The sequence below is a fragment of the Sorex fumeus genome, unplaced genomic scaffold (assembly GCF_029834395.1).
Source record: "Sorex fumeus unplaced genomic scaffold, SorFum_2.1 ptg000030l, whole genome shotgun sequence".
In the NCBI taxonomy this organism is placed as follows: domain Eukaryota; kingdom Metazoa; phylum Chordata; class Mammalia; order Eulipotyphla; family Soricidae; genus Sorex; species Sorex fumeus.
The window spans coordinates 5,550,322-5,576,530 of NW_026606087.1; the positions used below are offsets into that span (position 1 = coordinate 5,550,322).

At 47.3% G+C, this 26,209-nt stretch overlaps 1 protein-coding gene across 5 annotated transcripts in view; it reads right to left on the reverse strand.

Annotated features, from left to right (window-relative positions):
• Window positions 1-26,209, reverse strand: part of LOC130025014 (F-actin-monooxygenase MICAL2-like) — a 124,129-nt gene that overhangs the window by 42,170 nt on the left and 55,750 nt on the right. For all 5 annotated transcript variants that reach the window (XR_008792636.1, XM_056115828.1, XM_056115830.1 and 2 more), the window contains exons 3-6: window positions 11,014-11,221; window positions 7,254-7,370; window positions 5,602-5,703; window positions 2,814-2,969 (exon numbers count right to left, since the gene is read on the reverse strand). Coding sequence is in view for 4 of the 5 variants with exons in the window: in XM_056115828.1 (XP_055971803.1) it covers window positions 2,814-2,969; window positions 5,602-5,703; window positions 7,254-7,370; window positions 11,014-11,221 (583 nt within the window). In the remaining variant the exon portion in view is untranslated. The remainder of the gene's footprint in view (window positions 1-2,813; window positions 2,970-5,601; window positions 5,704-7,253; window positions 7,371-11,013; window positions 11,222-26,209) is intronic.

Here is a 26,209-nt window from a genome sequence, read left to right on the forward strand (position 1 = left end):
TAATATGATGGAAGGAAATACTTAAAAAAAAATAAATAGTACTGCAATCATGATGAAACCTGAAGGTCAGACGATAGACAGACATCATAAAGACCAGGGAAAGGCTGACTCATAAGGAATCTCGTCCATAGGAAACTATGGAAATGATCCAGCCCAGCTGGAGAGAGGTGAGGGGTCAGGGCACTGGCCTTACAGGCACCAGGATCGAGTGTGTGAGGCTGAGAGTTACAGGCCTTCACATCCTCCTTAGCTCTGCCCACCTTGGCAGGCGCCCCTCTGGCCTTGCTGGGCCAATGCAGCACCAAATCACTGGGCCCTAGCATTGAACCTTCTGCCAGTTGGCTGAGTATCCTTGGGAGTGGCCCCTGGGACTCTAAGCACTGATTAGAAGCTCCCACACCCCCATCCAAAGAAACCTGCAATAGCAAATAATCTACAATAGCAAGTAACTGCAAGCTCTAAACTGGAGGTCAGCAATGTCTTCTGAAAAGAACCAGACTAAATATTTGGGGCATTGTGGCCACTGGGGGGTCTGTGTCATAACCACATACTGTGAGAGCAGCCAGAGGTAATGACCTAAGCAAATGGGTGTGATCACACACCAGTCCTTTTTTTTTTAAATGGATCTCAAAGTTCAAATCACACAATTTTCATTTCTCACAAAATTTGCTTCCTTTTTTTTTTTCTTTAGTCACTCAGAATTATTAAAACCATTCTGAGCTCAAAACCATGTGGCCAGCCACAGCCTGCCCATCTCCAGTTCCACGTGCAGGCGGAGATAGTACATCCGTTGAATGGACTATCTGTTCTGCAGCGCACTATGCTGAAGACCGTCGGGGGGACGAGGCTGCAGTCGGGGAGTATGTGAAAGGTGATGCAAATGACAATAGCAGAATGTCCAGGGTGGGGACATTGAGGAGATCTGGAGCCAGGTAGAAAGCGAGGATGCAGGTGGAAAAAATGACCAAGAGTAGAAAAAGGAAGCTCAGCTCCTGCAATGGGAAATGCTAAGTGTGGATGATTTATTTTTAGTATCGAGACATGATTTAATGCTGTTAGTAAATCAAGGAGAAGTAGATATTTTATTAACCAGGTTTAAGAAGAAAGGAAAAGACCTGGAGCTGTTTCCAATTACTCATTAGGAGCAGGTTTACAGCCTTCTTACCCCCAGATCTCCTTTATTTTTCTCCATCTCCTAAAACCACAGAGAGGGCAGCTTATTGGTGAGAGCTAGGGAGAGAGAGAGAGAGAGAAAGAGAGAGAAGAGAGAGAAGAGAAAGAAGAGAGGGGAGGGGAGAGAAAAGAGAAGGGGGAGGGGAGGGGAGAGAGAAAAGCGAGGGGGAGGGGAGGGGAGGGGAAGGGAGGTGGGGGAAGGGAGGGAAGAGAGAGTTGAGGATTGAACTCAGGGACTCACATGTGCAAGGCCAGTGCTCTATCACTGAGATACATCCTGGCCCTGGCCTTTGCTTTTCATTACTTGTCTTCACCATAAACTCCAGGAGAGGAATTTTATTGGTTTTTCCCTCTGCTGGATCCCAGCCTTTTCAATCATCCAGGGGCACATAAGCAGGGGACAAATATTTGTTGAGTAAATGATGAAGCCCCTGCTTTTTCTCAGGGTCCGTGGTGGAAAGACCAGGGTCTCCTGGGTGAGTGTCCTGCTCCTTGCACATCCCTCCTGGGAACAGGTTAAGGGCACCCAGCACAAAAGCATCCTACCTCTTTAGGTCTACCCCCAGGTCACTGGCTGGCTCCTCAGACTGCTCCTTGAATCTCACAATGACCTCAAGCACAGGCTGACCACCTGATTAGGATGGCTTATCTGGGTGTAACCTCCTTACCTCCCTCTGCTTCCCTCCTCCCCCCACCCCACACACACACACATAAATTGAATAGGGAGTCACTTTGGGAGGGGACAATGCAGATAGTACATCCCATGATGCATACGGGTTGCTCAGTCAATCTCAGCCCAGTAATGGGTATTGAAAGCTCCCAGAGCTTATATTTCTCATGATGCAAATCTTTAAAGCTTTCATGACCAAGCCCTTTCAATGAGGCATCCCCTTCCATGACGTCTAAATCAAGCACAAGGCAAGCTACACTGACAGCAGCCTCTGCTCCCACCCCCGGGCACCTGCTATTTTATGGATACTGCTAGATTGGATCATTGATTAGTTGGGACTAACTTGTTGACTTGGTCTTCCTTCCTTTTTCTTTCTTTCACTCTCTTCCCAGGCTGTAAAGTTCTGCTTTTATGATTTAGATTCACTAAATAGAGAACAAAACCCTTGCAATCCTAACCTCTCACCCTCAATCCCACTAAAAGCAAAGCCTTCCAAGATAGTCCATGCTCCTAAACTCATTCTCTACCCAGGATGCTTCACTGTGGCCCTAAGGTACTATGTTTTCCCCTCTATTTCTTCAAGGTTTCCTGGTAGTTTTTGCTGAAGTCTATCTTACAGTAATGAGAATCCATAGGGTAGGTGTAGTTAGAGTGATACTGGGTAATGGAAAACTTACCTGGGCCCAGGTGAGTGTCCCCCAGGCACTGCTAGTCATCAGTTTTATTATCCATATAATAAAGGATGACTGAGGCTGACTCAAACTGGATGTTTATCTATTTTTGTGTTCCACATCCAGAGCCCTGCCCGACCTTGAAGGAATCCTGATCATCATTAGCCTAGGGAGACATTCCTGTTTCCACCTTAGCCCAGAGAGTCCTGGGTCATGAGAGCTGGAGAAGCCAACTGCTCCTCTCTTTGAGTTAGAAAGCACAGGCTGGAACCTGATTTGGAAAAAGGTGAAGGTCCCACCTGTTTCTTCTCGAAGATCCTGAAAAAATTTCTGATTGAAGATGAAAGCCACACCACTAATCTCTTCCACCTTTGCCTCAGCGGTGCTGTTCCTGTTTATGAAGTTGGCGGTGATCGCAATAGCCAGCTTCCCACGGAATTCTTTTCTTCTGAACCCTGCAGGGAGTAAAGGAAAGATAGTGGATATGGTATGAAAACTGAAAAAGATGACTAAGAACTCTTTTCTGACACCCCAGAGGTCCAGTAAAAACAGAATTCTGCATCTCTAGAGATCAGGACAAGGCAGAAATGCCGAGGTTGATATCCACTGAAGAAACACATCATCAGAAGCTTTCCTAAGTTACAGGGACTTCTTCCTTTACTAAAATTTAAAGAATTTAGAGACAGGAGGTATGTGCGGGTGTGATCCATGAGAAGTTCAGTGAAAAAGTATCTGCTATGCAAATGTGAGGCCATGAATCTGACCCTCGGCACTATCCCACATGGGTGGAATGTGATTCCAGTGTTAGCATTGTCACTTGATGCCACAAAAGAGTGAATGAGATCAGACACAGTACAATAGCTTTTGTGTGTGTGTGTGTGTGTGTGTGTGTGTGTGTGTGTAGTACAACTAACGCATGTGCCCCTGAGGAACACCACAACTTTGTGACCAGGAAGTACTTACTATGTGCAACCACAGCAATAGCCTGACCATCACCAGTAGCAAGCACTACAATCAAACTGTGTAAACTCATGTCATTGCAATAACAAAAAGAAATAAAAGAGGAAAATAGGGAAAATTACTTAAAGAAAAAAGAGTAAAAAAGGAAGGAAGAAATGAAGGAAGGGAGGGAGGGAGGGAAGGAAGAAGGAAGGAAGGAAAGAAGGAAGGGAGGAAGGGAGGGAGGGAGGAAGGAAAAAGAGAGAAAGAGAGCGAGAAAGAAAGAAAAAAAAAACCCTTCTAAATAAATGAACTTAAGTATCAAAGGGACCAGTTGCCCTGGCTAGGTTGTGACAGCCAACAGCCCAAGGAAATCTTTTGCATCAGAGACTCACAGGCTTATTTGTTAAAGATATGTTGGGTATTATTGCTAGGTACTCATAAAAGACCCAGTGCTCTTTAAACCTATATGATTAAAACTACTTTGCTGGGATTTTTCAGGTTCCTCTTCCTTTGACAAGCAGGATTATGAGATTGAATTCCTGTAGGGCAGGGATTTTAACAAACTTTCCCCAGAGACTGGCATTAAGACACACTCAATAAATGTATAAGCATGGATGGAATTCTGGTTAAATTAATTTAATGCAACAATCCCTTGGGGTTACGATAGGTTTAAATGATTTTAAATGAGATTGTTTTTTGATGTAGTAAGAATTCCATTCCATGAGCAACCGCAATGTGTTGGGGTTGGTATTTTTTTGTTTCTTTGATTTTTTCTTACTACACCAACGCTCAGTTCTCAGCAGACTAGCAAATTCAGGTCTGACATTATTAGCCTAGGCAGGGTGACAGTAGTTTTCCCCAAACAGCAAGAGACCCATCTTATTTCTATGGTCTGAAAGTAATGCAGGTGCTGAGGATAAGACACCAGCTGTCACAAAAGATGCTCCCGATGCCCTTTCTACTCGGGATTTTCTAAGGGCACTGTGGGCTCTGAAAAGAAAGATAAAGAAAACCAAATGCCTCTTCCTGACAATAATCACATCAATGCAGTTTCCAGCAGAGGATAAGAGCAGGTCATCACATTGCACATCTCCTTATCCACTCCCCCGTCCTTCTTGAATGCCCGAGATCAAACCCAGGGCCTCATACATACAGGCAAGTACTCTCCTCATGAGCTCCATCTCCAGCCCCCTAATCCCCTTTAGCATCTACTGTTGCTGTCATTCTGAAGTTTCACTCTGTCCCAGACACTGCTGTTTACTTTGCCTAATTCATACCAGTTAGCTTGCTGCACAGAACCTTCTATCTGTACACCTTCAGGGGTCTCCCTCACACTTGCTCACGTCTCATGCACGTTCCCAAATATCTGTTAAAAGTTCCCTGACTGAAAATCATGGCACCCTCTTCCTTTAAATTATTCTTGAATTCTGTCCCCAAAATGATCAGAAAGGCTTATTAGTGTCTAGTCTAGCATTGTTCAACTAGGGGTGACTTTGTCCTGGAGTGGCACAACTGGAGGGCGTGACTTCTATCTGGTGAGCAGAGACCAAGGATACTCCTAAGCATCCTGTAATGTATAGGACAGATCCCACAACAAAGAATTATCTGGTTTCAAACATAAATGATGCTACTGGGAGACCCAGTTTTAGTCTTCTGGCTAGCTGTCAAACTGCTCAAATGACTCTATGCAAATGGCTCATAAAATGCCAACTATACTCAAGCTGAGCATGGATCATAGGTTTTCAACCAGTAAAATGATCCTATAATCTCTAATAGCTCAACATCTGGGTAGAAAGCCTAATATCTACCCGGTGGTGCGCAGGGCTTACTCCTTACTCTGTGCTCCGGGATCATTTCTGGCAGGGCTCCAGAGACCATATTGATGACCAGGAATGGAACCAAAGTTTATCACAGGTAAGGTAAGTCCCTTAACCTCGAACTATCTCTCTGACCCTATTCTCCACATTTTACAGATGGCAAAACCAAGGTTCTAAGAGGATTCACTATTCTCTAAGGGCTTAGCCTCCTGCTTTCTAGGACAGCCTATGCTCAGATCCAGACCCCCATCCAGCTTTGGCACCTGCCCTCCTGCCAGTCATGCTCCTCCCACCTCAGCCGCCCTCCTTAGCCCTGAAGAGTCTTCACCTTCCAGAGTATTCCTGCGGCCATCAGCGCCAATGATGACATCAAACTCAAACTCCGACAGAGGGTGGTCTGCAGGGAGAAATTCTGCCCGCCAACCAATTTCTAAAAAAAAAAAGAAAGAAAGAAAGAAAGAAAGAGAAAATGAGCTGGCAAAGAAAAGGGAGTAGGAGTCCCCGCTGTATTGGTCAGGAGAAATGGATGGAGCCACCCAGCAGCTGTGTTCCAGAAAGAATCACCAGGGGAAAGCACTGAGTGGAGCTGGGTCACACACTAAATTCCAACCCTTTTGGCTCAAGCAACACTTTGCTGCAGAGCTGGGTAAATCAATTTACTGTAACACTTTAGTTCTCTAGAAAGATTGCAGTCTCTCCTGGTGGGTAACAGCCTTTTACAAAACCATTTTCAGATGAAACCTGATTGGGATCAAGCGTCCACTCAAAGTCTGAGAGAGGTTCATGACACAGTCACTGAAAGTTAAATAATGGATACAGGACCACTCTAAATCTAGTCCAAATGCCCCTGGTCAAATAAGCTGGGCAGGAGCTGAAGAAATCAGAGCTGCAACCTACATATGAAACTGAAACTGAAATTTCTAAAACCAAGGAGGTCCCAAAACTAAAAGCCTTGTCCAAGCAGAAGATTTTTTTTTATTAATAACTTAGATTCAAGGGCATCATGATCAAAGTTTCTGACTTTTCTTTTGCACTGTGTGCAAAAGAAAAAAATTTACATAAATTGAGTAAAAAAAGAGAAAAATTATTAAATAAAATCTACAATGTAAATTTTATTAGTATATAAATTGTACTTCAGTAAAAATCAGAAATAAGACATACTGAAAATGCCTTGAATATTCATTTCATATTTTTTTCTAGAAACCCCACTCTTCACTGGAATTTAAAATGTCATATGTGTATAAGTATAATCACATATCTATACATTCTCACATACAATATGAAGAGCATGTGAAAAAATTTTTTCAACCAACTAAATCTGTCTTCTGTCCTGCCTACTAATCAAACTTCATTTGGCAAAGTATCACCTCCTAGTGACAGGGCAATCAATTTATGGGCTCAATGGCTTAGTTATAAATCTCCTGGGAGCTGAAAAGCAAAAACAAAAGTGATCATAAAAAGCAAAATATGGGGCCGGAGTGATAGTACAGTGCATAAGGTGCTTGCCTTGCATGCAGCCAACCAGGGTTCAATACCTGGTGTCCTATATGGGCCCCCAAGCCCACCAGGAGTGATTCCTGGTTGCAGAGCCAGGTGTAATCCCTAAGCATTACCAGATGTGGCCCAAAAATAAAACAAAAAAAAAGAGAAAAATATGGATTGGAGCAATATATAGTGGGTAGGATATTTGTCTTGCATGCAGCCAACAAATCCCCAGATCCCCGACATCCCATTCGATCCTCTTGAGTCCCAAGTCTGTTGTAGCATCATTCCTGACAGGGGTGATCCCTTAGCTCAGAGCCAGGAGCAAATCCTGGGTGTAACCCCAAAACAAAACAAATAAAAAAAAAGCAAAATATCCTTTGATGGGATCCTTCAGCTTTCAATAAGAATAGCTCTAACGGAAATAATGCTGAGAGCTACAAATGTTTTCACGTTGCAAATCTGATTTCTAGACAGAAAGAGAACATTATACTGTACTTCGATTTTCTTGATCCTCAGGAGGCTCAACAACCTTCACAAATTCTACATTCACGTGGATTTCAACTCCCAGCATCAGGGCCACCTTGAATAGAATGAGCTGCAGCTGACGAATACCTGTCGGGAAGAAGGGGTAAGAAAGAGAATTCTGAGTAGTCCCTCATATATTCATAATACTATACAAACACCCCTCCACAATTTCCAAGCATCACAACATATCATCAATAGTGATTACTGATCATTAATTATGAGCCAAGAACACTGAGGGGGTTTTTGTTGTTGAAACCTTTAAGTAACTTTTTGTGTTGATTATTCTCATTTTATACATGAAAATCCAAGTTCAGTGGAGCTAAGTGTCTTGATTAAAGTCATGGCAGCAAAACTAGAATATGACACCAGATCTGTTTGATTCCAGGATTGTGATCAAGCTGCTGTTAGATAATGCTATAATGACACAGGCTCTCTTTCCTGCTTCTTTCTGGAGATGAGCCCCAGGTTTAATAAGATTAAGACAGAAACAGAAGGAGGAGGAATAGACAAGGAAGAAGATGACGAAGACTAAGGAGAGAGATTGTAGATTGAGCCACACAGGATAACAAGTGGAGAACTGCCCCCATAAAAACTGAGCTCGAGGCTGGAGTGATAGCACAGCGGGTAGGGCATTTGCCTTGCATGTGACCAACCCGGGTTCAATTTCCGGCATTCCATATGGTCCCCTGAGCACCGCCAGGAGTAATTCCTGAGTGCAAAGTCAGGAGTAACCCCTGTGCATCGCGAGGTGTGACCCAAAAAGCAAAGGTAAAAAGGTAAAGGTAAAGGCCCTCCCGTTGATCATCGATTTGCTCGAGCGGGCCCAGTAACGTCTCCATTGGAGACTTTGTTGTTACTGTGTCTGGCATATCGAATACTCTCGGTAGCTTGCCGGGCTCTCCGAGAGGGGCGGAGGAATCGAACTCGGGTCGGCCATGTTGGGGAGTCGGGTTGCTTGGGAATGCAGCCCAAAGCGGGTGGTAAACTCCATCTAAGGCTAAATACCCAAAAAGCAAAAAAAAAAGATAAATAAAAAAAATAAAATTAATTAATTAATTAATGAAAACTGAGCTCATGATTTTCCATCTCGTACCTACTCTCCTCAACTCCCCCAATGAACATCTCAGATTCCTTATTTGAGGAATAGGCACATCCCTCATTGGGTGTGCCTTCCAAAAATTTTCTGCTGGGTAGGAGGTTTTAAACTTTCTGTGGTCCCTCTGTATTAGTGATAATCATTCATTAAACATGCATTGAGCATCTACAATGAGTCAGGTGACTCTGTAGGCCTAGATGCAATCAATCACACCCTGCAATGAAGAAAACACAGGAAAACTGAATGAGTTAGGGTATGGTGGCTAGGGGACATGATGATGGCAGGACAGGGCCTGAATATCACTCTTGAAAATAAGAGAGGAGAAACCAAATAACATGAAGAGATGAATAAAAAGACTCTTAGGGACAAGGGTACCAGGAAATCAGGAAGCTTTTTGGTATGTTGGTCAAAAAACTCTTTAGCATGGTGGCAGGAGAGAAATCAGCCAACAATGGAAGGAGTCTGAAGGGAAGTGACAAAGTCTATGCTCTTCTTTTTAATAAAGAAAAATAAAATAATAGCAATGGCTAAGACCCTGAGGGGGAGTGTGAGGAGGAAAATGAGGAGTTTTTGAGGGGGTAGGTGAAAATGAGGCAAAATGAAGCAGTCTGGAGAGGCTGGGTGCACTTAGAGGAGGTGAGCAAAGTCTGAAGGGGGTAGAGCAGGGTTTGTCTGCAAGTGCTTGCCTGGTCCCAGAGTCAAGGAGGGAGAATCATCTGCTAAGGAGGTTGCAGAGGTTGAAGATTGGTTGAGTCTGGAGGAGGTTGTGACAGAGCACAAATTCATAACTGCTGAGCAATGCTGGACCAGGATGCTGCTAAGGCTGGGGGGGGGGGCAGGGGAGAACAAGGCCATTAGCTGGGGCATCTGACATCCCATGCACCTCTTTGTCTTCCTGTAAAGGGCCCAGTCCTGACTTCAGTTGATTCTAGATCATAGTAGGTGCTCAATAAATCCCCCATTCCTCCCTTTCTCTTAGATATCGCATTGCCCTTGACAATTATCATTCTCTATGCTTGAATGGCAGTTCCAGTATCCTGCTGTTTTTTTTTCTGCCCAACAGGAGAGAGAGGGTAACATCTAGCTGGGCTGGAAGTAGGCAGATTTGGCCTTCTGTGCCCCTCTGCCTCTTTATAAGACTTGATGAAAGAGAGTTCCCTGGTACCGCCCTCCATTAGTAACCATCACATTCTCTTCCAGGGCTGGGAATGGGTACCCTGAAAGCTGATACTACTGCTTTCCAGGCAAATCTGATTTCCTTTCCATTTGACTCCTGGAATTTTCTCATCCCAAAGTAGGAATTAACTTTGGGGCCACTGCTGGTAAGCAATTCTGCATCTGGCTAAATGACACCCTTCATGGATGATAATTCACTCCAGTCTTTGCAGTGGCCCTTTCCTATCCATCCTTGTCCAAGACAACAGGAATCTCAGGTTCCCTTCCCACCCTCCAGGTGAGAGATTGAAGCTCTGACTTCTGCAGTCTGGGGGCCCTGGTGTATTCTGTTCCTGAGGGACCACTGGACACAAAGCCTTTCCTGAATGCCTACTGCTATGTCATGTCAAGCATAAGGCATACTCTATAGGACTTGGGCCTCCCTCCATTCCCAGAGATCCTGCTGGCCAGAAATTCGGGTCTTGATGGGAGACAAAGCTGAAGTTTGAAGATGCTAAGGAATTTGACCTGAGACACACAGGAAAGCGAGTGACAAGACAGATCTGGGACCAAATCTCTGCCAACGCTTAGTGTCTCCCCTCGGTGACTAACCTCACTCCCACATGAACTTGCTATGTATCAACAAAAGGAGGGGTGCTGCCCTATTGAAGCCACAGGGTTTATCCTGCCCCAAGAGATAGGCTCTCAAGCCCTACTTTTCTGATAACCCCCCATCAGGATGCACTCCCCCTTTATAGAACTTCAGGAACTGTGCCACAGTAGCTGAAGAGTCTTCTGGTCTAAAACCTGCCATAGTTCTCCAGAACTGGCCTCACAACATCCAAATTCTGTTTAAGAAGCCCTTGGCAACTAGACCCAATCATGATTTATGTTCCTCCCCCCCCCACTCAACTCCTTCAAGCAGGACTGATTATTACTGCTCTTAATAATACACATAAGCGTTATTTCTTATTTTTCATAATTATTTCTTCTGATTAAATATTTATTATTATTCCATAACCCATTAATATACAACCTCAACACTGACAAAAATCTCAGTAAGCTGAGTGTGCAGATGATGTGACCTACCTCCGCTTGTTTCCTACTACCATTCACTCATTCAAGCAGATGTGCTTGAGCATCTACTCTGAGTCAAGCACTCTCTCATGCGTGTCTCAGAAGTACATTGGTAAAGAGACCATGGTACCCCCTGACCTCATGATGCTTTAACCACAGGCAAAGTCGAGGGCACAGAGCAGGCCCTAAAGGGCTTTTCATAGGGGGAGGGAGGAGGTGGGGAGAGAAGAAAGAAGGGAGGAAGGGAGAGGAGAAGGGGAGGAGGGGAAAGGAGGGGAGGGGAGGACGAGAGAAGGGGAGAGGAGAAGAGGGAAGGAAAAAGAAGAGGAGAGGAAAGGAGGGGAGGGAAGGAGAGGCCACCAGGGTCAGCCCTGCTTGGAATACCATAAGAGTGCCACTCACTGATGTGGTCAATGGAGCCAGCACAGAATTTTCCATAGAACTTCTTGGCTCCCAGGCCCCGCAGGTCATGGATGGTGAAAGGCCAGAGGTGCAGCACGTTGTTCCGGGAAAAGGTGTCCCGCTTCTCCACCACGACCACTTTGGCTCCCAAGTAGGCAAGTTCAATGGCGGAACGTAAGCCACAGGGTCCTCCTCCTATGATGAGACACTGCAGAGGGGAGAGAAAAGTGATACTTGGTGATCTCTAGTGATGGAGAGACAAACCCCGCAGGGAGCTGAGGAGCAAATCTCCATCCACCCAAATCATAAGTAGGGTTTGCTATTGGTCCACTCCTTACTCCTTGCCTGTTGTGCTCCAGGAGCTATGCCACGCCCCTCAGAGGTTTGAGGGAGGTCAAGTAAGGTATGAGGTTTGGGCCTAAATATCAATTCTAACATTTTACCCCTTGGTTTCTTTATCAGAGGAAAGGACCTACTGTTTTAATCCTTGCAGGGTTATAGACAAAAAGATGATTTTCAACAAAGATTATGGTTCATCTCTGAAACACTGCACTATGAAATTGTTTCTGAAAGGTGAGGCGAAAGACACAAACAATAATAAAAGACAAATATTTCAATGAATGAATGGGTAGATGATCTAAATAGACTTTTCTTCAAAGAAGATAGACATACAGCCAATAAGACCATGGAAATGAGATTCATGCTCAATGCCATCAGTCATTACTGAAATGCCGTATGATGAGAGAGCACTTTCCACCCACTGGGATAATTATGATGAAAAGGACAGGCAAAAACTTGGAGGAGGGGGCAGGGAGAGGGGGGAGGAGGGGGGGAGGAGGAGGAAGAAAGGACCCTCCCTGCAAAATGATGCAGAATGCTTTGAACTGGTTTGGCCATTTCTCACCAAATTAACTGTGGATTTCCCATGTGATCCAATACCTCTATATAAATATATCCAAGAGAACTGCAAACACACGTCAACACCAAAGTATATAAAAAATGTCCACAGCAGTAGAAATCACAAAGTGCTCATTATTAACAAATAAACAAAAAGTGGTATTTCCATACCATGGATTATTACTCACGATAAACAGAAGTGATGGTATATGGATGAACCTTAGCAAAGACATTAAACAAATAAAACATGTTTGTTTGGTTTGGGGTTAGGCTACACTTGGCAGTGCTCAGGCCTTACTCCTGGCTCTGAGCTTAGAGATCACTCCTGGCTGTGCACAGGGGACCGTGTGGGGATTGAACCTGTGTCAGCAGTGTGCAAGGCAAGTGCCCTCTCTGCTGTACTATTGCTCTGGTCCCTAAACAAATAAAACACAACATAAAGGGACATCTGTTGTACATAATTCTGTTCATAGGAAGTGTGAAATCGAGGAAATCCATGGAGAAGGAAAATAGGTTAGTTGCTGTATATGGAAAGGAAATTGGAGGGATTGGGGAGTCACTGCAGATGGGGCTGGGTTTCTTTATATGGCAATAAAATGTTCTGAAATTAGGTAATGGTGGTAGCAGCAGCACAATACCATGAATAAACTAAGACCAATAAATTGCTTGTTTTTTCCTCTTGGAACCTTTGTTGCTATGACTTTAAATTACCGGGCAGGGCACTTGCCTTGCAGGCAGCTGACCCATACAGTAACTCCAAGAACCCCCAGGAATGATTTTTAAGTGCAGAGACAGGAGTAAGCCCTGAGCACCTCTGGGTATGGCCCAAAGCTCCCTCCCTGCCACCCTTGCCCCACACACACACAAAGTGAAAGGAAGAATGTAACCCAGTGGGGAACTGCCTTGTATGTGGAAGCCCTGGGTTCAATCCCAAGCATTGCAGTAAACAATAACTGCCCAAAAGATAAAAACTAGCATCTTCACAAATAGTAAAAGAATCATTAAATTAGCAACAACAGAAAAAAAGCTTGACTTAAAAAGCAGAAATACACTGCTCTTAATTTTCTGCAAGGTCATAACTTTATTGTATAAAAACAGCACCAGCAAATGCAGCATATTGCAAAATTAAGACAGCACTGTCCATTTGAAAAGAACGACAAAAAGTGTTTAAAAGAATGACTGTCATGGCATGTGAATTGTATCTTATTTCTATCATAACTCAATAAAATATAATATTTACATAAAAATAAAAGTAACTGCTAGTGAGTCTGGCACGCATTCCTAGAGATGCTGTTATTCTTATTGTCCCTGTCTTCTAGGACTTCTAAGTTTAATGCTAAGCTTATATTTGAATGAGATAAATGGAGACGTTACTGGGCCCGCTTGAGCAAATCTATGATCAACGGGAGGGCCTCGAGCAAATAACTAGCACTCAATATAGTTCTATTTAGAGCCCAGAAGGGAAAAAACTAATCCCACCTGGCAAGCTGGAAAAGAATTCACAGAGGAAGGTCTTTATAAATTATCATCCTTATCACCACCAGCACCGCCATCATCATAATCATCATTTCATTATCATTATCACCATCATAGCTCACATTTGTTGAGTATTCAAAACTGTGTTAGACTCTGGTTTAAGTGCTTTATGTATTCAAGCTCTTGATCCTCTAAGTCTAAGAAAAAGCACCTATTATTATACCTACTTCACAGATGGGCCAACTGAGGCTAATACAGCTAAGGAGTGGGACTGTGGTTTCATACATTGAAGAGAGGCAGAATCAGGACTCAAACCCAAGTGGTCCCATTCCAGTGTCTGCCATGCTATATCGTTCTGATATGCCAGGAGTGAAAACAGAAGAAATATTTATGGAGCGGGGAACTCCTGTTCAAAGGAGGTGAGAAAGAAGTTGCAGGTGGAAGGAGTGACAGACACTTTGGGTAAAGGGCATGGAGGGAGAGCGGAGAGATTGAGAGTGAGTCTAGAGTGAGAGGCTGAAGGAGTCACATGCCACGGAAAGGAGCATGGCCTCAGTCCTGCAGGTATGAGGCCCATGGTGAACAGAGATGGCAGCCAGGGACTCTGCAAGAGCCTTACACTGGAACTCAAAGGACCCTTGTCCTTCTTCAAGAAAGCTGTATGTAATTTGAAAAATAAAGGGAACAGATGCAAGGGCCAAGCTAGTTACACTAGGCAAAAGCCCTCTGCACTGTAGCACTGTCCTCCCGTTGTTCGTTGATTTGCTCAAGTGGGCACCGGTAACATCTCCATTGTGAGACTTGTTGTTACTATTTTTGGCATATTGAATATGCCACAGGGAGCTTGCCAGGCTCTGCTGTGCGGGTGGGTTACTCTCAGTAGTTTCCCGGGCTCTCCGAGAGGGACAGAGGAATCGAATCCACGTCGGCTGCGTACCAGGCAAACACCCTACCCGCTGCGCTATCACTCCAGCCCTTTATTCCAATAAATTCTAATGAGAAGTCTCCAATATCATCTCAAAACAGAAGGGGGAAATGCAATTAAGCTGAGTCTCCCGGGTGCCCTCCCTGAGGCTTCTCTGCCAAGCTGTGCCCTTTGAACATGCTGGGGTGAGATTTCACCCACCTAACTGGGGTACCCCTTCCTTCACCCAATCCCACTAGAGTTGGATACTGTAGACACATCTGGAAACTTCCCTCGGCTCAGGATCAAACTTTATCTTTCACAAATGCATTCCCTTTCCTCTTGCAAATATTCCATCATCCAGCTCTCACTCATCTGGGGCCTCCCGCGTCCCCCAGGGAAAGGGCAAACAAGCATATCAGAAGCTCCCACACCACAATCAGTGTGGCTGATGGGCCCTCCCAGGGAAATTTGTGGGAACCCAATTAAGGGAAATGAAGTCACCACTGAGATAGAACTCACTCCAGAGACGTCGGGGAGTGGGGATGCGAGCCCCCTTGCTTCCTTGCCGGTGGGAGAGCGCCAACTCCCCCCACCCCGGCTCTGTGCCTTATCTCACACCCCAAACAGCTCCCCCAGCTCGGACATAGCCAGACCATGACGGGCATTTCAAAGCAAGACTCCAAAACCCACACTTGTGAGGTTGGCTTGGGGTGAAGTCTGCAATCACTGCATTTCTTTGCACTTAGTGCATCTTTTCCTGTTTGCCGAGTTCTGTCACTCCAGGGCCAGAGTTGGAGCGGGGGCGGGAGGATGTGGGGTGAAGGGCAGGAAGGGAAGGCTGGGAGCCCGCATCCTTCCATCCATCAGGCCTGACCCAGCTCTGCTGCCTGGGCCAGGGAGGAGATCGCTTTCCCACCAGCTGGGGGGCTGCTGTGCTGTTTCTGTGCAAACAGTAGCAGTGGATGGTGTCCGCCCCTCCTGGCTAAATCTGCAATCCCACCAGTGGTCTTGCCACTTTCCTGCCACCTGCCCCCACCCCCCTCAACCCCCAGAACATACTTGGGGGCCTGAAATTTCAGAGAATGCCAATCATACCATAATCTAAAGTCAAAACAAGTACCAGCGGGCCTAATTGTATAAAGAGAGAAAATTCGGTACAGATGTTATCAGAGAGAAGGTTTGCTGGCAGGGGCCAGGCCAGTTCCTCTTGGAGCACGCTTGTTATGATTAACATGGGAACTCGGAGTCCTGACAAGAGGCCGCAGACTGTGGGCAACCCACGCTGGGACGGAGAAGCGGGAAAAGCGAGGGCTCCCCTGGCAGGCCTGCGGGAGGGCTCCAGACATTGGGTGGGGTGAAGGCAGACCACAACGATGCAGACACTTGTGATCTGCTCCCTCCAGAAGCAAGGCCACTTATTCCAGGCCTGTGAGGGCTCTCACGGCTGAGAATTTATTTCCCAGCAAGGAAAACTTTAATTAAAACTTAGGGTGGGAGAAGCTAGCTCACAAATGCTTTGCATACAGGAGGACTAGGTTTAATCCCTGATACTTCACGATCCCCCAGGCACCTCCAGGAATGACCCCAAAGCACCAAGCTTGGAGTAGCTCCTAGGCACTTCCAGGCATGGCCCAAAAAACAACAAAAATACCCCAACTGAGCCTGAGATTTTTCTTGAGCCACCAAACGAGACTGTACATATTCCCCAGGTCCTCTCTGAGTATTCTCCAGAGCTGAGCTCTTCATGATCTTCGGGTTTGTATCTGGCTGCCAGGCCAGTATGCACCCCCATGCTCTGAGGCCACTGTGCCTGTTTTCTGAATCTCTGGATGTTCAGGGCCCCGGGAGGGCATTGTGGGAAGGCAATCTCCACCCGTCATTCATGCATGAATGCACTTCCCATAGCCTCATGGCCCACCCGGGGGCTACCTCCCTGGCTGTAACGGGATGTTCCATTCGCATCACTGGGTCGACATCTGCAGATTCCCACCCAGGCTTGGGGGAACCAGGGTCTGCCAAGGCCACCAGTATCACTGACATCAGCAGATCTCTGGGCTCTGGCCTCTTCGATATATTCTCCAGTGGAGAGTGGGGCAGATCCAACATCAGCAGGAAGTCCATTGTATAGATAAGCTTGGCAGGACTTAGCCTCCGCGATCTCAGGGAGAAGCAAACATCTCATGGAAAAACTGACTCTATTTATTAAAGGGGGGAGGTGAGGGAGGGAAACTTGGAGGCAAGGCACAGAGCTGAGGTGGCTATGCTCAATCAGGACCCCCGTGCCATCCCTGAGGTTCTCCATAAGCACCTGCCCCTCCTTCATGATGGGGTGTGGTGATTGCAAATCCCCACCAAGAAGGCCAAAGGGTTCCCAGAGATTTTCCAGAAGGCCGAGTGGGTGGACCAGGGGTCAATAGTCTGGAGGTGGGACTTCCGTCTGCGTTCTCCTTCTGCTTCCTGGGAGCTCTGAGCAGTTACTACCAGGAAGACACAGAAAGCGTGTGTATGGGGTCAGTCAGCCAATTGGATACTCCCTCCTGCTCTGCTCTCCTTGACTCTGCACCTTCATGGTGCAGACACTTCACTTGCCAGGTGTGGACAGGGTCACGGACAACTCAGTAACATGCTCCCAGTGTTCTCACTAATCCCATTTCTCAGTGAAAGGGAGAAAAGGGTAAGAAATGTCTCCCAGGCTGGCCACTCAAATCAGTGGTCAAGCCTGGCTCTGGGAGTCGGGGATGTAGCTCAGCGGTGGAGCACTTGCCCTGCACATCTGAGGCCCTGCGTTTGATCCCAGGCACCACACAACCATCACACAACCATTTTAAAAGTTTGGTATTTTCCCCCATCTTCCTGTTCTTCAGGAGCTTGGCAGTCATGCCCATGAACTGCTTCTGGTGCTATAGAAGTTCATTAACGGCCATGACCCAGAGACTAACAAATAAATCTCGGAAGAGAGCCACAAGCTGCAGAGATGCCTCCAGACCCCGTCCCACGCTGAGTCTTATCTGGGGCATCCCGGAGCAGGAGTGGGTGAGCCCACCATCTGCCCCAGCAGCGGAAAAGCTCCAGAACCCAATCACTGCCATGTTCACAGCCAATCACCATACACTCAGAACAAGCCTCACACGTGAGAATGTATCTGCTGAAAACCCCGGGCATGTGGGATTTGTGATCAAAATCTCCAGGCTCTCACAAAGTCAGGAATGGGCCAAATTCCCCCATCTTCCTGTGCTTCTGGGAGCCTGGCAGTCACTCCCACGAACTGCCTCTGGCACCAAGTAAGCTCATTAACGGCCATGACCCAGAGACTTACAAGTAAATCTCAGAAGAGAGCCCCCGCCCCTCCCCCAATTTTTTATTTTGTTTTATTTGAGGTAGGGGGAACTACTGTACCTAGAAATGCTCAGGGATCACTCCTGGCAGTACCTGGGGAACTTTATGTGGTGCCAGGGATCGAGCCTGGGTCAGCAGCGAGCAGGGCAAGCAAGCACCTTAGCTGCTGTGCTCTCTTTCCCTGGCACCAAACGTTTTTAAAGTTTGAATGTGAACCGAGGTGGTCTGTTGGGACCAAGACCTGTGCTCTTGAACTGCTTGTCTTACAGCAACACCTGACCAGAGGGTGATAAAGACGCGGTCAGGTGCTTTGGGGATGTCTTCGCTGCACAGAAGACCCTCCAAGTCCATGTGCTTCCTGCAGAGGAAGCTTTCAGGCTAGAGACAGCCAGAACTGGAGCCAGGGCAATTCCCGATGTTCTATCCAGCAGGTGTCACAACTGTGGGGGATTTGGGCCCAGATGGTCCTGGGCTTCTCTGGGGCCTCTCAGAAGCCACTAGCCATGCCAGAGGAGGGTTGAGGTTCTGTGTGGTTCTGTCTCCTGGCAGCAGCTCCAGCCAGGCAGGTGGAGCTGTAGGCCTGCGCCCAGGGCAGTGAGCTGGTGCCAGAGATGTGCCACCAAGCCGCCTGGTGTGGCTCCAACCTTCTGGGCGCTCCCCTGGAAGCAGCTGCTTCTCTGAGCACAGGCAGAAAGTTCCTGGATGTATCTGGGTGGCCATGCAGAGCAACAGTCTGTGCAGGAAAGAGCTTTCAAATCCCTGGTGCCACCCACAGGCTCGGTAAGTGGAGGAGCAGCACCTCCTCTCACTGTGTCCCTCGGGGCAGTGCAGAAGAAGGGCTGGGGGAAGCTGTGCCTAACTGGGATCATGCAGAGGATAAGTGTCAGAGACAGGGTGGACAGAGGGGGCTGCCCACAGGGGGGCGTCAAGGGGCTCTCTAGGTCAGGAGCTAAATGTTACCTGATCTATCGCAGCTAGGCCCTATTCAGGCACCACCTTCTCCCGTTCCTTAGGCTCACCACCCATTTCATCCTCAGCATCTGCTGCACACCCTTTACACACTCAGAACTGAACAGAAAGGGGACGGGAAGAGATGGGCTGTCCTCTCTGCCTCCTCTCCAAAGCCTGACAAGAAGCTCCTCTGCCAAATGTCCCCTTCCTCCTGACCCTGCCCTTCTGAGCCCCAGCCCCCCTCAGACAAGGCTGTCAGCACAGCCACAAGACCCTGAATTCCCTCTTCTGGGTGCACCTATAGTTGCTGGATCCCCAGGAACCTGCTCTATTAGGCCCCTGGCTTGGAGGTTGTAGGGCCAGTTCCTGGGACTCCGCTGCCTGTGTCTGGGGGCTTTAGAGCCCAGTGGCTCTTCCCACCTGAGGTGTGAGCTCCCTACATCCAGGTGTGGGCTCCACGCACCCCTCCTTCCCCCCTTTGGACCTCAAAGGGCTTCATCAACAGTGTCCACACTAGCCCTCCTGTGTTGGTGCCCATGTGTCCCCACTGAGAAGAACCACAGAAATCTCAATCAAATCAAATCCACATCAATCTCAATCAAAAGCCACCTGTGCTGTCTGCTTAGCATGTGGGAGAGCTGGGCCAACCTGCCTGAGAAACACATGTCCTTTCACTTCAACAAAAGTGCAGAATGAGGCACATACATCGCTATTCAGCACAGGAGGAAGCTGGAGTTCCAGAAGGTTAAGCTCCTCGACCAGGGTCACAGTTGAGATGTGAACCTCTGATTGCAGAGTTCAGGCTTGACACCACAAGCCGAGATTCCTCTCTCTAGGCTTCCTTGGGGCAGACGGTCCTCTCCTCAACTCAGATATGGAAGGACCAGTTAACTACTCTATGGAATTGAAGAGAATCCAAAAGAAAGCTTATATTCCCAGACCTCAGGAAATGGGTTGGAAACTAGAAAAGAAAAACAAAGATGGTAAGTATGAGCTGGCCTGAGGCTGTTCTGCAATTTCTCCAGAAATTTGTGGAAGTGAAAGATTGGTACCTGTGGTCAAGAAAGGGTCCCTGAGCCTGGTCCCTGGCTGAGGAACAGAAAGCACCTGCCTTGCGAGTGTGAAGCTGCGAGATCAATGCCCCATGTGCTCACCTATGTGCTCAGCTCGGCCCTGGGGGTTGTGCTGTTTGGGGCCTCTGGCACCACTGCAGAGGGTGTACAAGAGCAGCACAATGGAAGATCTTCAAGTATCTGTCACAGGCGGGACAGTCAGTGAGCACATGTGTGAGCATCTCAGGGGCCCCTGGTGGACACACCTGACCACCAGAAGGTGCACCACCAGAAGGTGCACCACAACTAAGAGAGTGGCAGGCCCGATGAGCACTGCACAGATGAGCTACCAAACCAAGCTGGCTATAAAACTCCCTGGTCATCACAGTGGCAACCAAAGGACAGGAGCATGATGGATGCAAGAGTCCCCCAGGAAATGCTCCATGACTAAAGGGCTGGGGCTAGGGAGGTAAGGAGTGACACAATGAGGCTCAGATTCAAATAAATGGGCAGATCAATTGGGGAGCTCAGCCGATCTTCCTTCCTTCCTTCCTTCCTTCCTTCCTTCCTTCCTTCCTTCCTTCCTTCCTTCCTTCCCCTCTCCCTTTTTCTCCTTCCTTCCTTCCTTCCCCTCTCTCCCTCTTTTTCTCCTTCCTTCCTTCCTTCCTTCCTTCCTTCCTTCCTTCCTTCCTTCCTTCCTATATCCCCTCTCTCTTTCTCTCTTTCTCCCTTTCTCCTTCCTTCCTTCCTTCCTTCCTTCCTTCCTTCCTTCCTTCCTTCCTTCGCTTTCCCTGTGTCTTTTCCATTTGGCTATTCCAAGTTAGGTCCTTTGTAATAAACTAGAAATCTAGGAATTCAAGTACTTTTCTTAGTTTTCTTAGTGGTTTTACAAAATTAATAGGAGATCCAATCAGGCTTGTAGAAGCCTGCTTATAGCCAATCAGCTGGAAGTCCAGGAGGCAATGTTCGTGTGGCAGAGAAAAGGTGTGGGGTCTTCTGGGATAGTACCCTTAGCCGGTGGAATCTAACATACTCCCGGGGTTCATCCAAACCGAGCTGAATTGTAGGATGCACTGCTGGAATCCAGAGCATCCAGAGCAGAGCTGGTTGATGTAGCACACAGAGGCCTAAGCTGATGGTGCTGAAAGTCAGGGAAGCAGAGAAGTCAAGAAGGGAAAAGAACTGAGGGTCAGCATGAAGGGAGCAGCGTCTGCGATCAGAAATAAATGAAGAGATGGGTGGACTCTAGTGCTGCCCAGACAGCTCCTGCTTCTAGCTGACTTTTTTCTCTTTGTCCCATCCGAGCACTGCTCCACAGCCAGCCATACTAAAGCTGTTCCTGAGTCTTCTCCAAAAGCACTGGAGTCCTCTGGTCTGGCACCACAGACTCTCCCTGCTCAGCACCCTTTCCCTCTGTCTCCTGGTTTTGCCTCTCCTACTTTTCCAACTCCTTGAACCTAACATGCCAAATTAACTGCTTCACTTCTTCTCTCCTCACAACCAATCAGGCAATATCTCACGAGCTCAGCTTTTAGAATATACCCAGAGTGCAATGAGGTACACCTTTGACACCATCTTAATCCAAGAGAGCATCGCACACACACACACACACACACACGCACGCACAACCCTGATCTCAGGTCTGTGTGGTCTCCTGGCTTCCATCCTAGTTCCCTGGCAGTCTTGTCCCTGCAGAGCAGCTAAGGTTGTGCTTCTAAAGTTGCACTCTAGGGGCTGGAGCAATAGCACAGCAGGCAGAGCGTCTCCCTTGCACGTGGCCAACCCAAGTTCGATTCCCAGCATCCCATATGGTCCCCTGAGCACTGCCAGGAGTAATTCTTGAGTGCAGTGACAGGAGTAACCGCTGTGCATCACCAGGTGTGACCCAAAAAGCAAAATAAAATAAAATAAAATAAAATAAAAAAGTTGCACTATACCATGACACACAAAGCTCAAAGAGCTGGCCATGGGTTTGAGCTGGTGTGGCCTTGCCTTCCAGCCTCTCTCCTGCCTCAGCTCCCACACCTCCCTGCTCTCACAGCCACCTTGCGAGAAGCACACGGTGCCTTGAAGCTGACATGGGAAAGGGTCAGGGTGATCATGGAACAGGACTCGATCGTGATGGAGGGTGTGGTAAGGCTTACACTGCAGAGGAGGCAATACTCCCCCAATCCACACTACAATGTATCAATCATTTCATCTCCAAATTTAAAGTGGCACATGTCTTTCTCGCTTGTTTTACTCTCCACCTGAAACCTCTTTCCCATAAAGCAATATGTATGGAGATAAAGAAGCTATAGATAATACAGCTATTTTCTAATAGAGATCTATTATAGAAAAATGTTCACCTTTCTTCATATCAATATTCAGCTGCTTTTTTTTGCTTTCTTGGATCACACCCAGAGATGCACAGGGGCCACTCCTGGCTCTGCGCTCAGAAATTACCCCTGGCAGTGCTCAGGGGACCATATGTGATGCTGGGAATCGAACCCGGGTTGGCCACGTGCAAGGCAAACACCCTACCTGCTGTGCTATCAGCCCTCGGCTTTCCAAACAGCACTTAAATGTAGCTTTACAACTACATTTGGATGTAGCTTTATTATAAAACTTTTCAAACATATTTTAAAATGTTGAAAGCATTTTAGTGAACACCCACCAGCTAGATTCTATCAAAAGATTGTTATCTCTTTGCCCTTCCCAACCACCCCTCTCAATCCATTCATCAACTAGTCTTATTTTTGGGTGTATTTCAATGAAATTACAGAATCAGCACATTTCCTCCCAAATACCTTAACATGTAGATCATTCACTAGAATTTAATTGTTCAAGTTTCTTGTATTAGGATAAAGCTGATATATAATATGGACACAGACATTTCTTGGACATACCATCTGGTGTGACAGACCACAGTATACACTATTTCTTACAGGTTATTTCCCCCTCACCAGTGCTCTCTTCACAAGAAACTCCCAGGCTTGAGTGCTGGTATCTGATGGCAGGATTGTCACCAGGAAGTTTCTGTTGTAAGGGGGGCAGGGAACCACCAGCCAGACTGACTCCCTTTCCTCCCTGAGGTAGAGCAGAAGTCACAAGTCCTTCCAAGACCCAAAGCAGGGTGTGTCACCCTCCCACATTCCTCTCGAGGAGCAGGAGAAAGAAAGAGTCTCTGAGATGGGCTGAGTTGACACATATTCAAAGCTAAAACATCCCAGGCCAGTTTTCATCCATATGTGGGGAAAAAATGGAGCAGAGATACACAAACAATCTAGCAGCCAGAAATAGACTCGGTCATTTCTTTCTCTTTGTCTTTTTAGTTGCCTAGTTTTAGTTGCTTAGTTTAACAAAGTTTCTTAAAACCCTGAGTTCCATCTACCAAGGGCCCCCACGTGACAGTAACAACCTGCACTCACACAGTATTTGATCGAAACAAGCCAGAACTATGATGCAAACTACACATCTGAGCCAAAAAGCAGTGGGCCCAGCTTTAAACTCAAGCACCCACTCCCAAGCCCATGACTTTGACCACAAGGCCAGAGAGACCACAGTAGGTTCTCAGGGAAAGTGAGTGGAAGGGCTGGGAACCCACAAGAAACTATTGTCCTAGTGTATTGTGAAATTTTTTGTTTAGATTGGTTTTGAGGTCACACCCGGCCGGCAGTGCTCAGGGCTTAGTACTGGCTCTGTGCTCAGGGATCATTCCTGGCAGTGCTTCTTGGACTCCTATACAGTGCTGAGGATTGAACTGGGAGTGGCTGCCTGCAAGGAAAACGCCTTGACCCCTATACTCTCTCCCACCATGCTTGGTAAATTTTAATCTAATGCTTCCCCCCTTCACTGCTGCTTCAGTGTGAGCAGATCCTGGCAAGTTTAGTAAGAAAAATGACAGCAATGGTAGGATACCTCTTTCCTATCAGGACACTGTGACGTGTGCTCTCTACCCCACAGAGAACTGAATCCAATGAGCAAGAGAGAACACTGACCAAGCACCTTCCCAGCCTGGCAAACCCAGTGGGCTACCGCCAGTACTGTCCACCTGCCTGGGATGACAAACAGCCCTCTCCCCTTGAGGTCCATCTAGAAGAACCTCCTCTGTATCTCACATGTTTCAGACCTGCTTGGATGCTTGAACCACACCTGCTCACTTCCTGCATGGACAGTGGCATCATTCTTCATAGCTGATGGTTGAGAAATGAGATGAGGAGGTCCTGAGACAGGATAGGGCTACAAGCCTCACCTGTATTCACTTATCCAAACCTCACTGCAACTCAAGGGTTCAGAACTGAGACACAGGGGGGTAAGCAGAGTGCTAAGACCATGTCACATTCAGAAGAGAGAACTTCAGTGTGCAACTCATGCTTCCCCCCACCATGTTCCATTTGCCTGAGATCAGAGGTGAACAGAAGTCAGGTCAGAGGTGAACAGAAGTCAGGTGTGTCACTCCATTCCAGGCTCTTTCCTCTCACCGCCCTTCTGCCTCCTTTTTCCTAAATGTCAGGGTCCACTGCCCTGCCTGGCTTCTGTTCCCTCCCTCTTGGACACCATGGTCCCTCCCCCACAGACCCTGCATCCTATCACTCCTTTCAGAGAAGGTTGTCCCTAGGGTGACCTTGTTCCAAGTTGACCTTCGCAGAAAGGCTACTATGGACCTGGTCATGAATCAGGTGTGCCTTTCACACTCACCAGCTCCTGCTGTGCGGAGGCCACCTAGGAGAGACTATTTACTTATGCACATAGTAGATGCTGCAGGCAGCCCAGAGCTGTATACAGGCTCAACAAATGCAAGGGCCCCTTGGCCCTACTGTGACCAGATAAGCACCAGCCCAGAGCCTGGCGCTTTCGTCCAGGAAAAGGTTGCAGGACTTAGTGGCCTCTTTCATTGTCTTATTTTTAAAAAAAACTTATTTTATTTTATTTCGCTTTTTGGGTCACACCCAGCAATGCTCAGGGGTTACTCCTGGCTCTGCATTTAGGAATTACTCCTGGCGGTACTCAGGGGACCATATGGAATGCTGGGAATTGAACCTGGGTTGGCCGTGTGTAACACTGACCAAGCACCTTCCCAGCCTGGCAAACGCCCTACCCACTGTGCTATCGCTCCAGCCTCCTATTGTCTTCTTTAAGAGGGTCTCCAGGCCTAACGGCAAGTGTGCAATGGACAGAGTTCTGAAATCAGGCAATCAGACATGGGCTCAATCAGCCATCAGTAGAACACCAGGGAGAAACAAGTGAATGCAGTAGGCAGGCAGTTAGTTCCTACCAAGTGGGGAGTGAGAGGCGGGGACGGTGTTGATAGGGAGCGGAACTGTCCATAAGAGCCAATGCATGAATGGAGTGAGGACCCACTACCTCTCCCTCTGTTCTTCCTGAGCAGGCGCCCATCAGATATCAGCATCTGCTGCCTGGGACCATGGCACTCCCGGCTGGAGCCTTGTGCTTTCTTTGGCTCAGACACACTGTCTTTATGTGGGCAACTTCAGGGCTTTATGTGGGGGTACCTTCAGTGTCATGAACGGACCCTACCTGCACTGAAGCGCAGAGCCCCAGGAAGCTGTGTGTTGCTGTCTCTTGCCCTGTGACCCACAGAGCCCAGCCTTGAGGGGTGTATTACCCCAACTGGAAGGGACTTTGGATCAGAGATTGGGACACGTTTCCCTTAAAGGGACAGAGTCATCATTTTGGACTCTCTTCTTGCAACCACTTGAGGCTGCCGTTGCTCAGCTGTACCATGCTCATGGGGGTGCTTGCAAGGAGTTGCATGTAGTGCTGTCAGGATTGTGTTTAGTTCATGTGAGGCCTCATGTGTGCAAGGCAAGTGCTTTGCCACTGAGCTAATCTCAGGTCCCCTATTCTAGACTTTTGGACAACAGGCCATTTAGATCATCTTATCTAACTAGTCCCTTCCCTGTGACCCTTTGTCTTTAGGAGTTCAGGAAGATATTCATGGAGTTTCTGAGGCCATTCTCAATGTCTCCCATATTTAAGGGGTTTCTAGTGCCACTCCTGGTGCCCTGGTTTGTCCTGCCCTTAGGACAGAGTATGGAGGCTCCTTTCCCCATCCAGTCTCAGAGCAAACCTTGGCACTAAGTTCCTGGTCCCTCCCATCACTCCACCACATTTCCATGCTAATTTTCTGCTTATCACCACCTTAAATCTCTTTTGTATTGACCAACACCTTCACTGAGAGACTCTCTCCTGGGTGTTAACTCCAAGTAAACTGAAGTCCTGCCTCTCATTCATGTCTCATTCCCAGGACTAGAAGAGTCCCAATGCAGAGGAAGTATCTGATAATATTTGCCAAATAAATAAACAAACAAAAAAATCAAATCAGATCTTTATGATAAATCAGGATGATGTGGTAGCTCACGGGGCTTCACACATTCTCTTACTAAATGAGGTGGAAAGGAATTGAGGTTACATCTCAGGCACTCAGCACTCAGCAGGTGAGAGACGGAACTCAATTTTACAGCCAGATCTGGCTGGAGCTGTCAGCCATAACTTCTTTGCCTAATTTGGCTGGGATTATGTCAAGTTGGTGTGAACAAAGGTCCTCTATGGGTGGTAGAGAGATGCCAAAGCA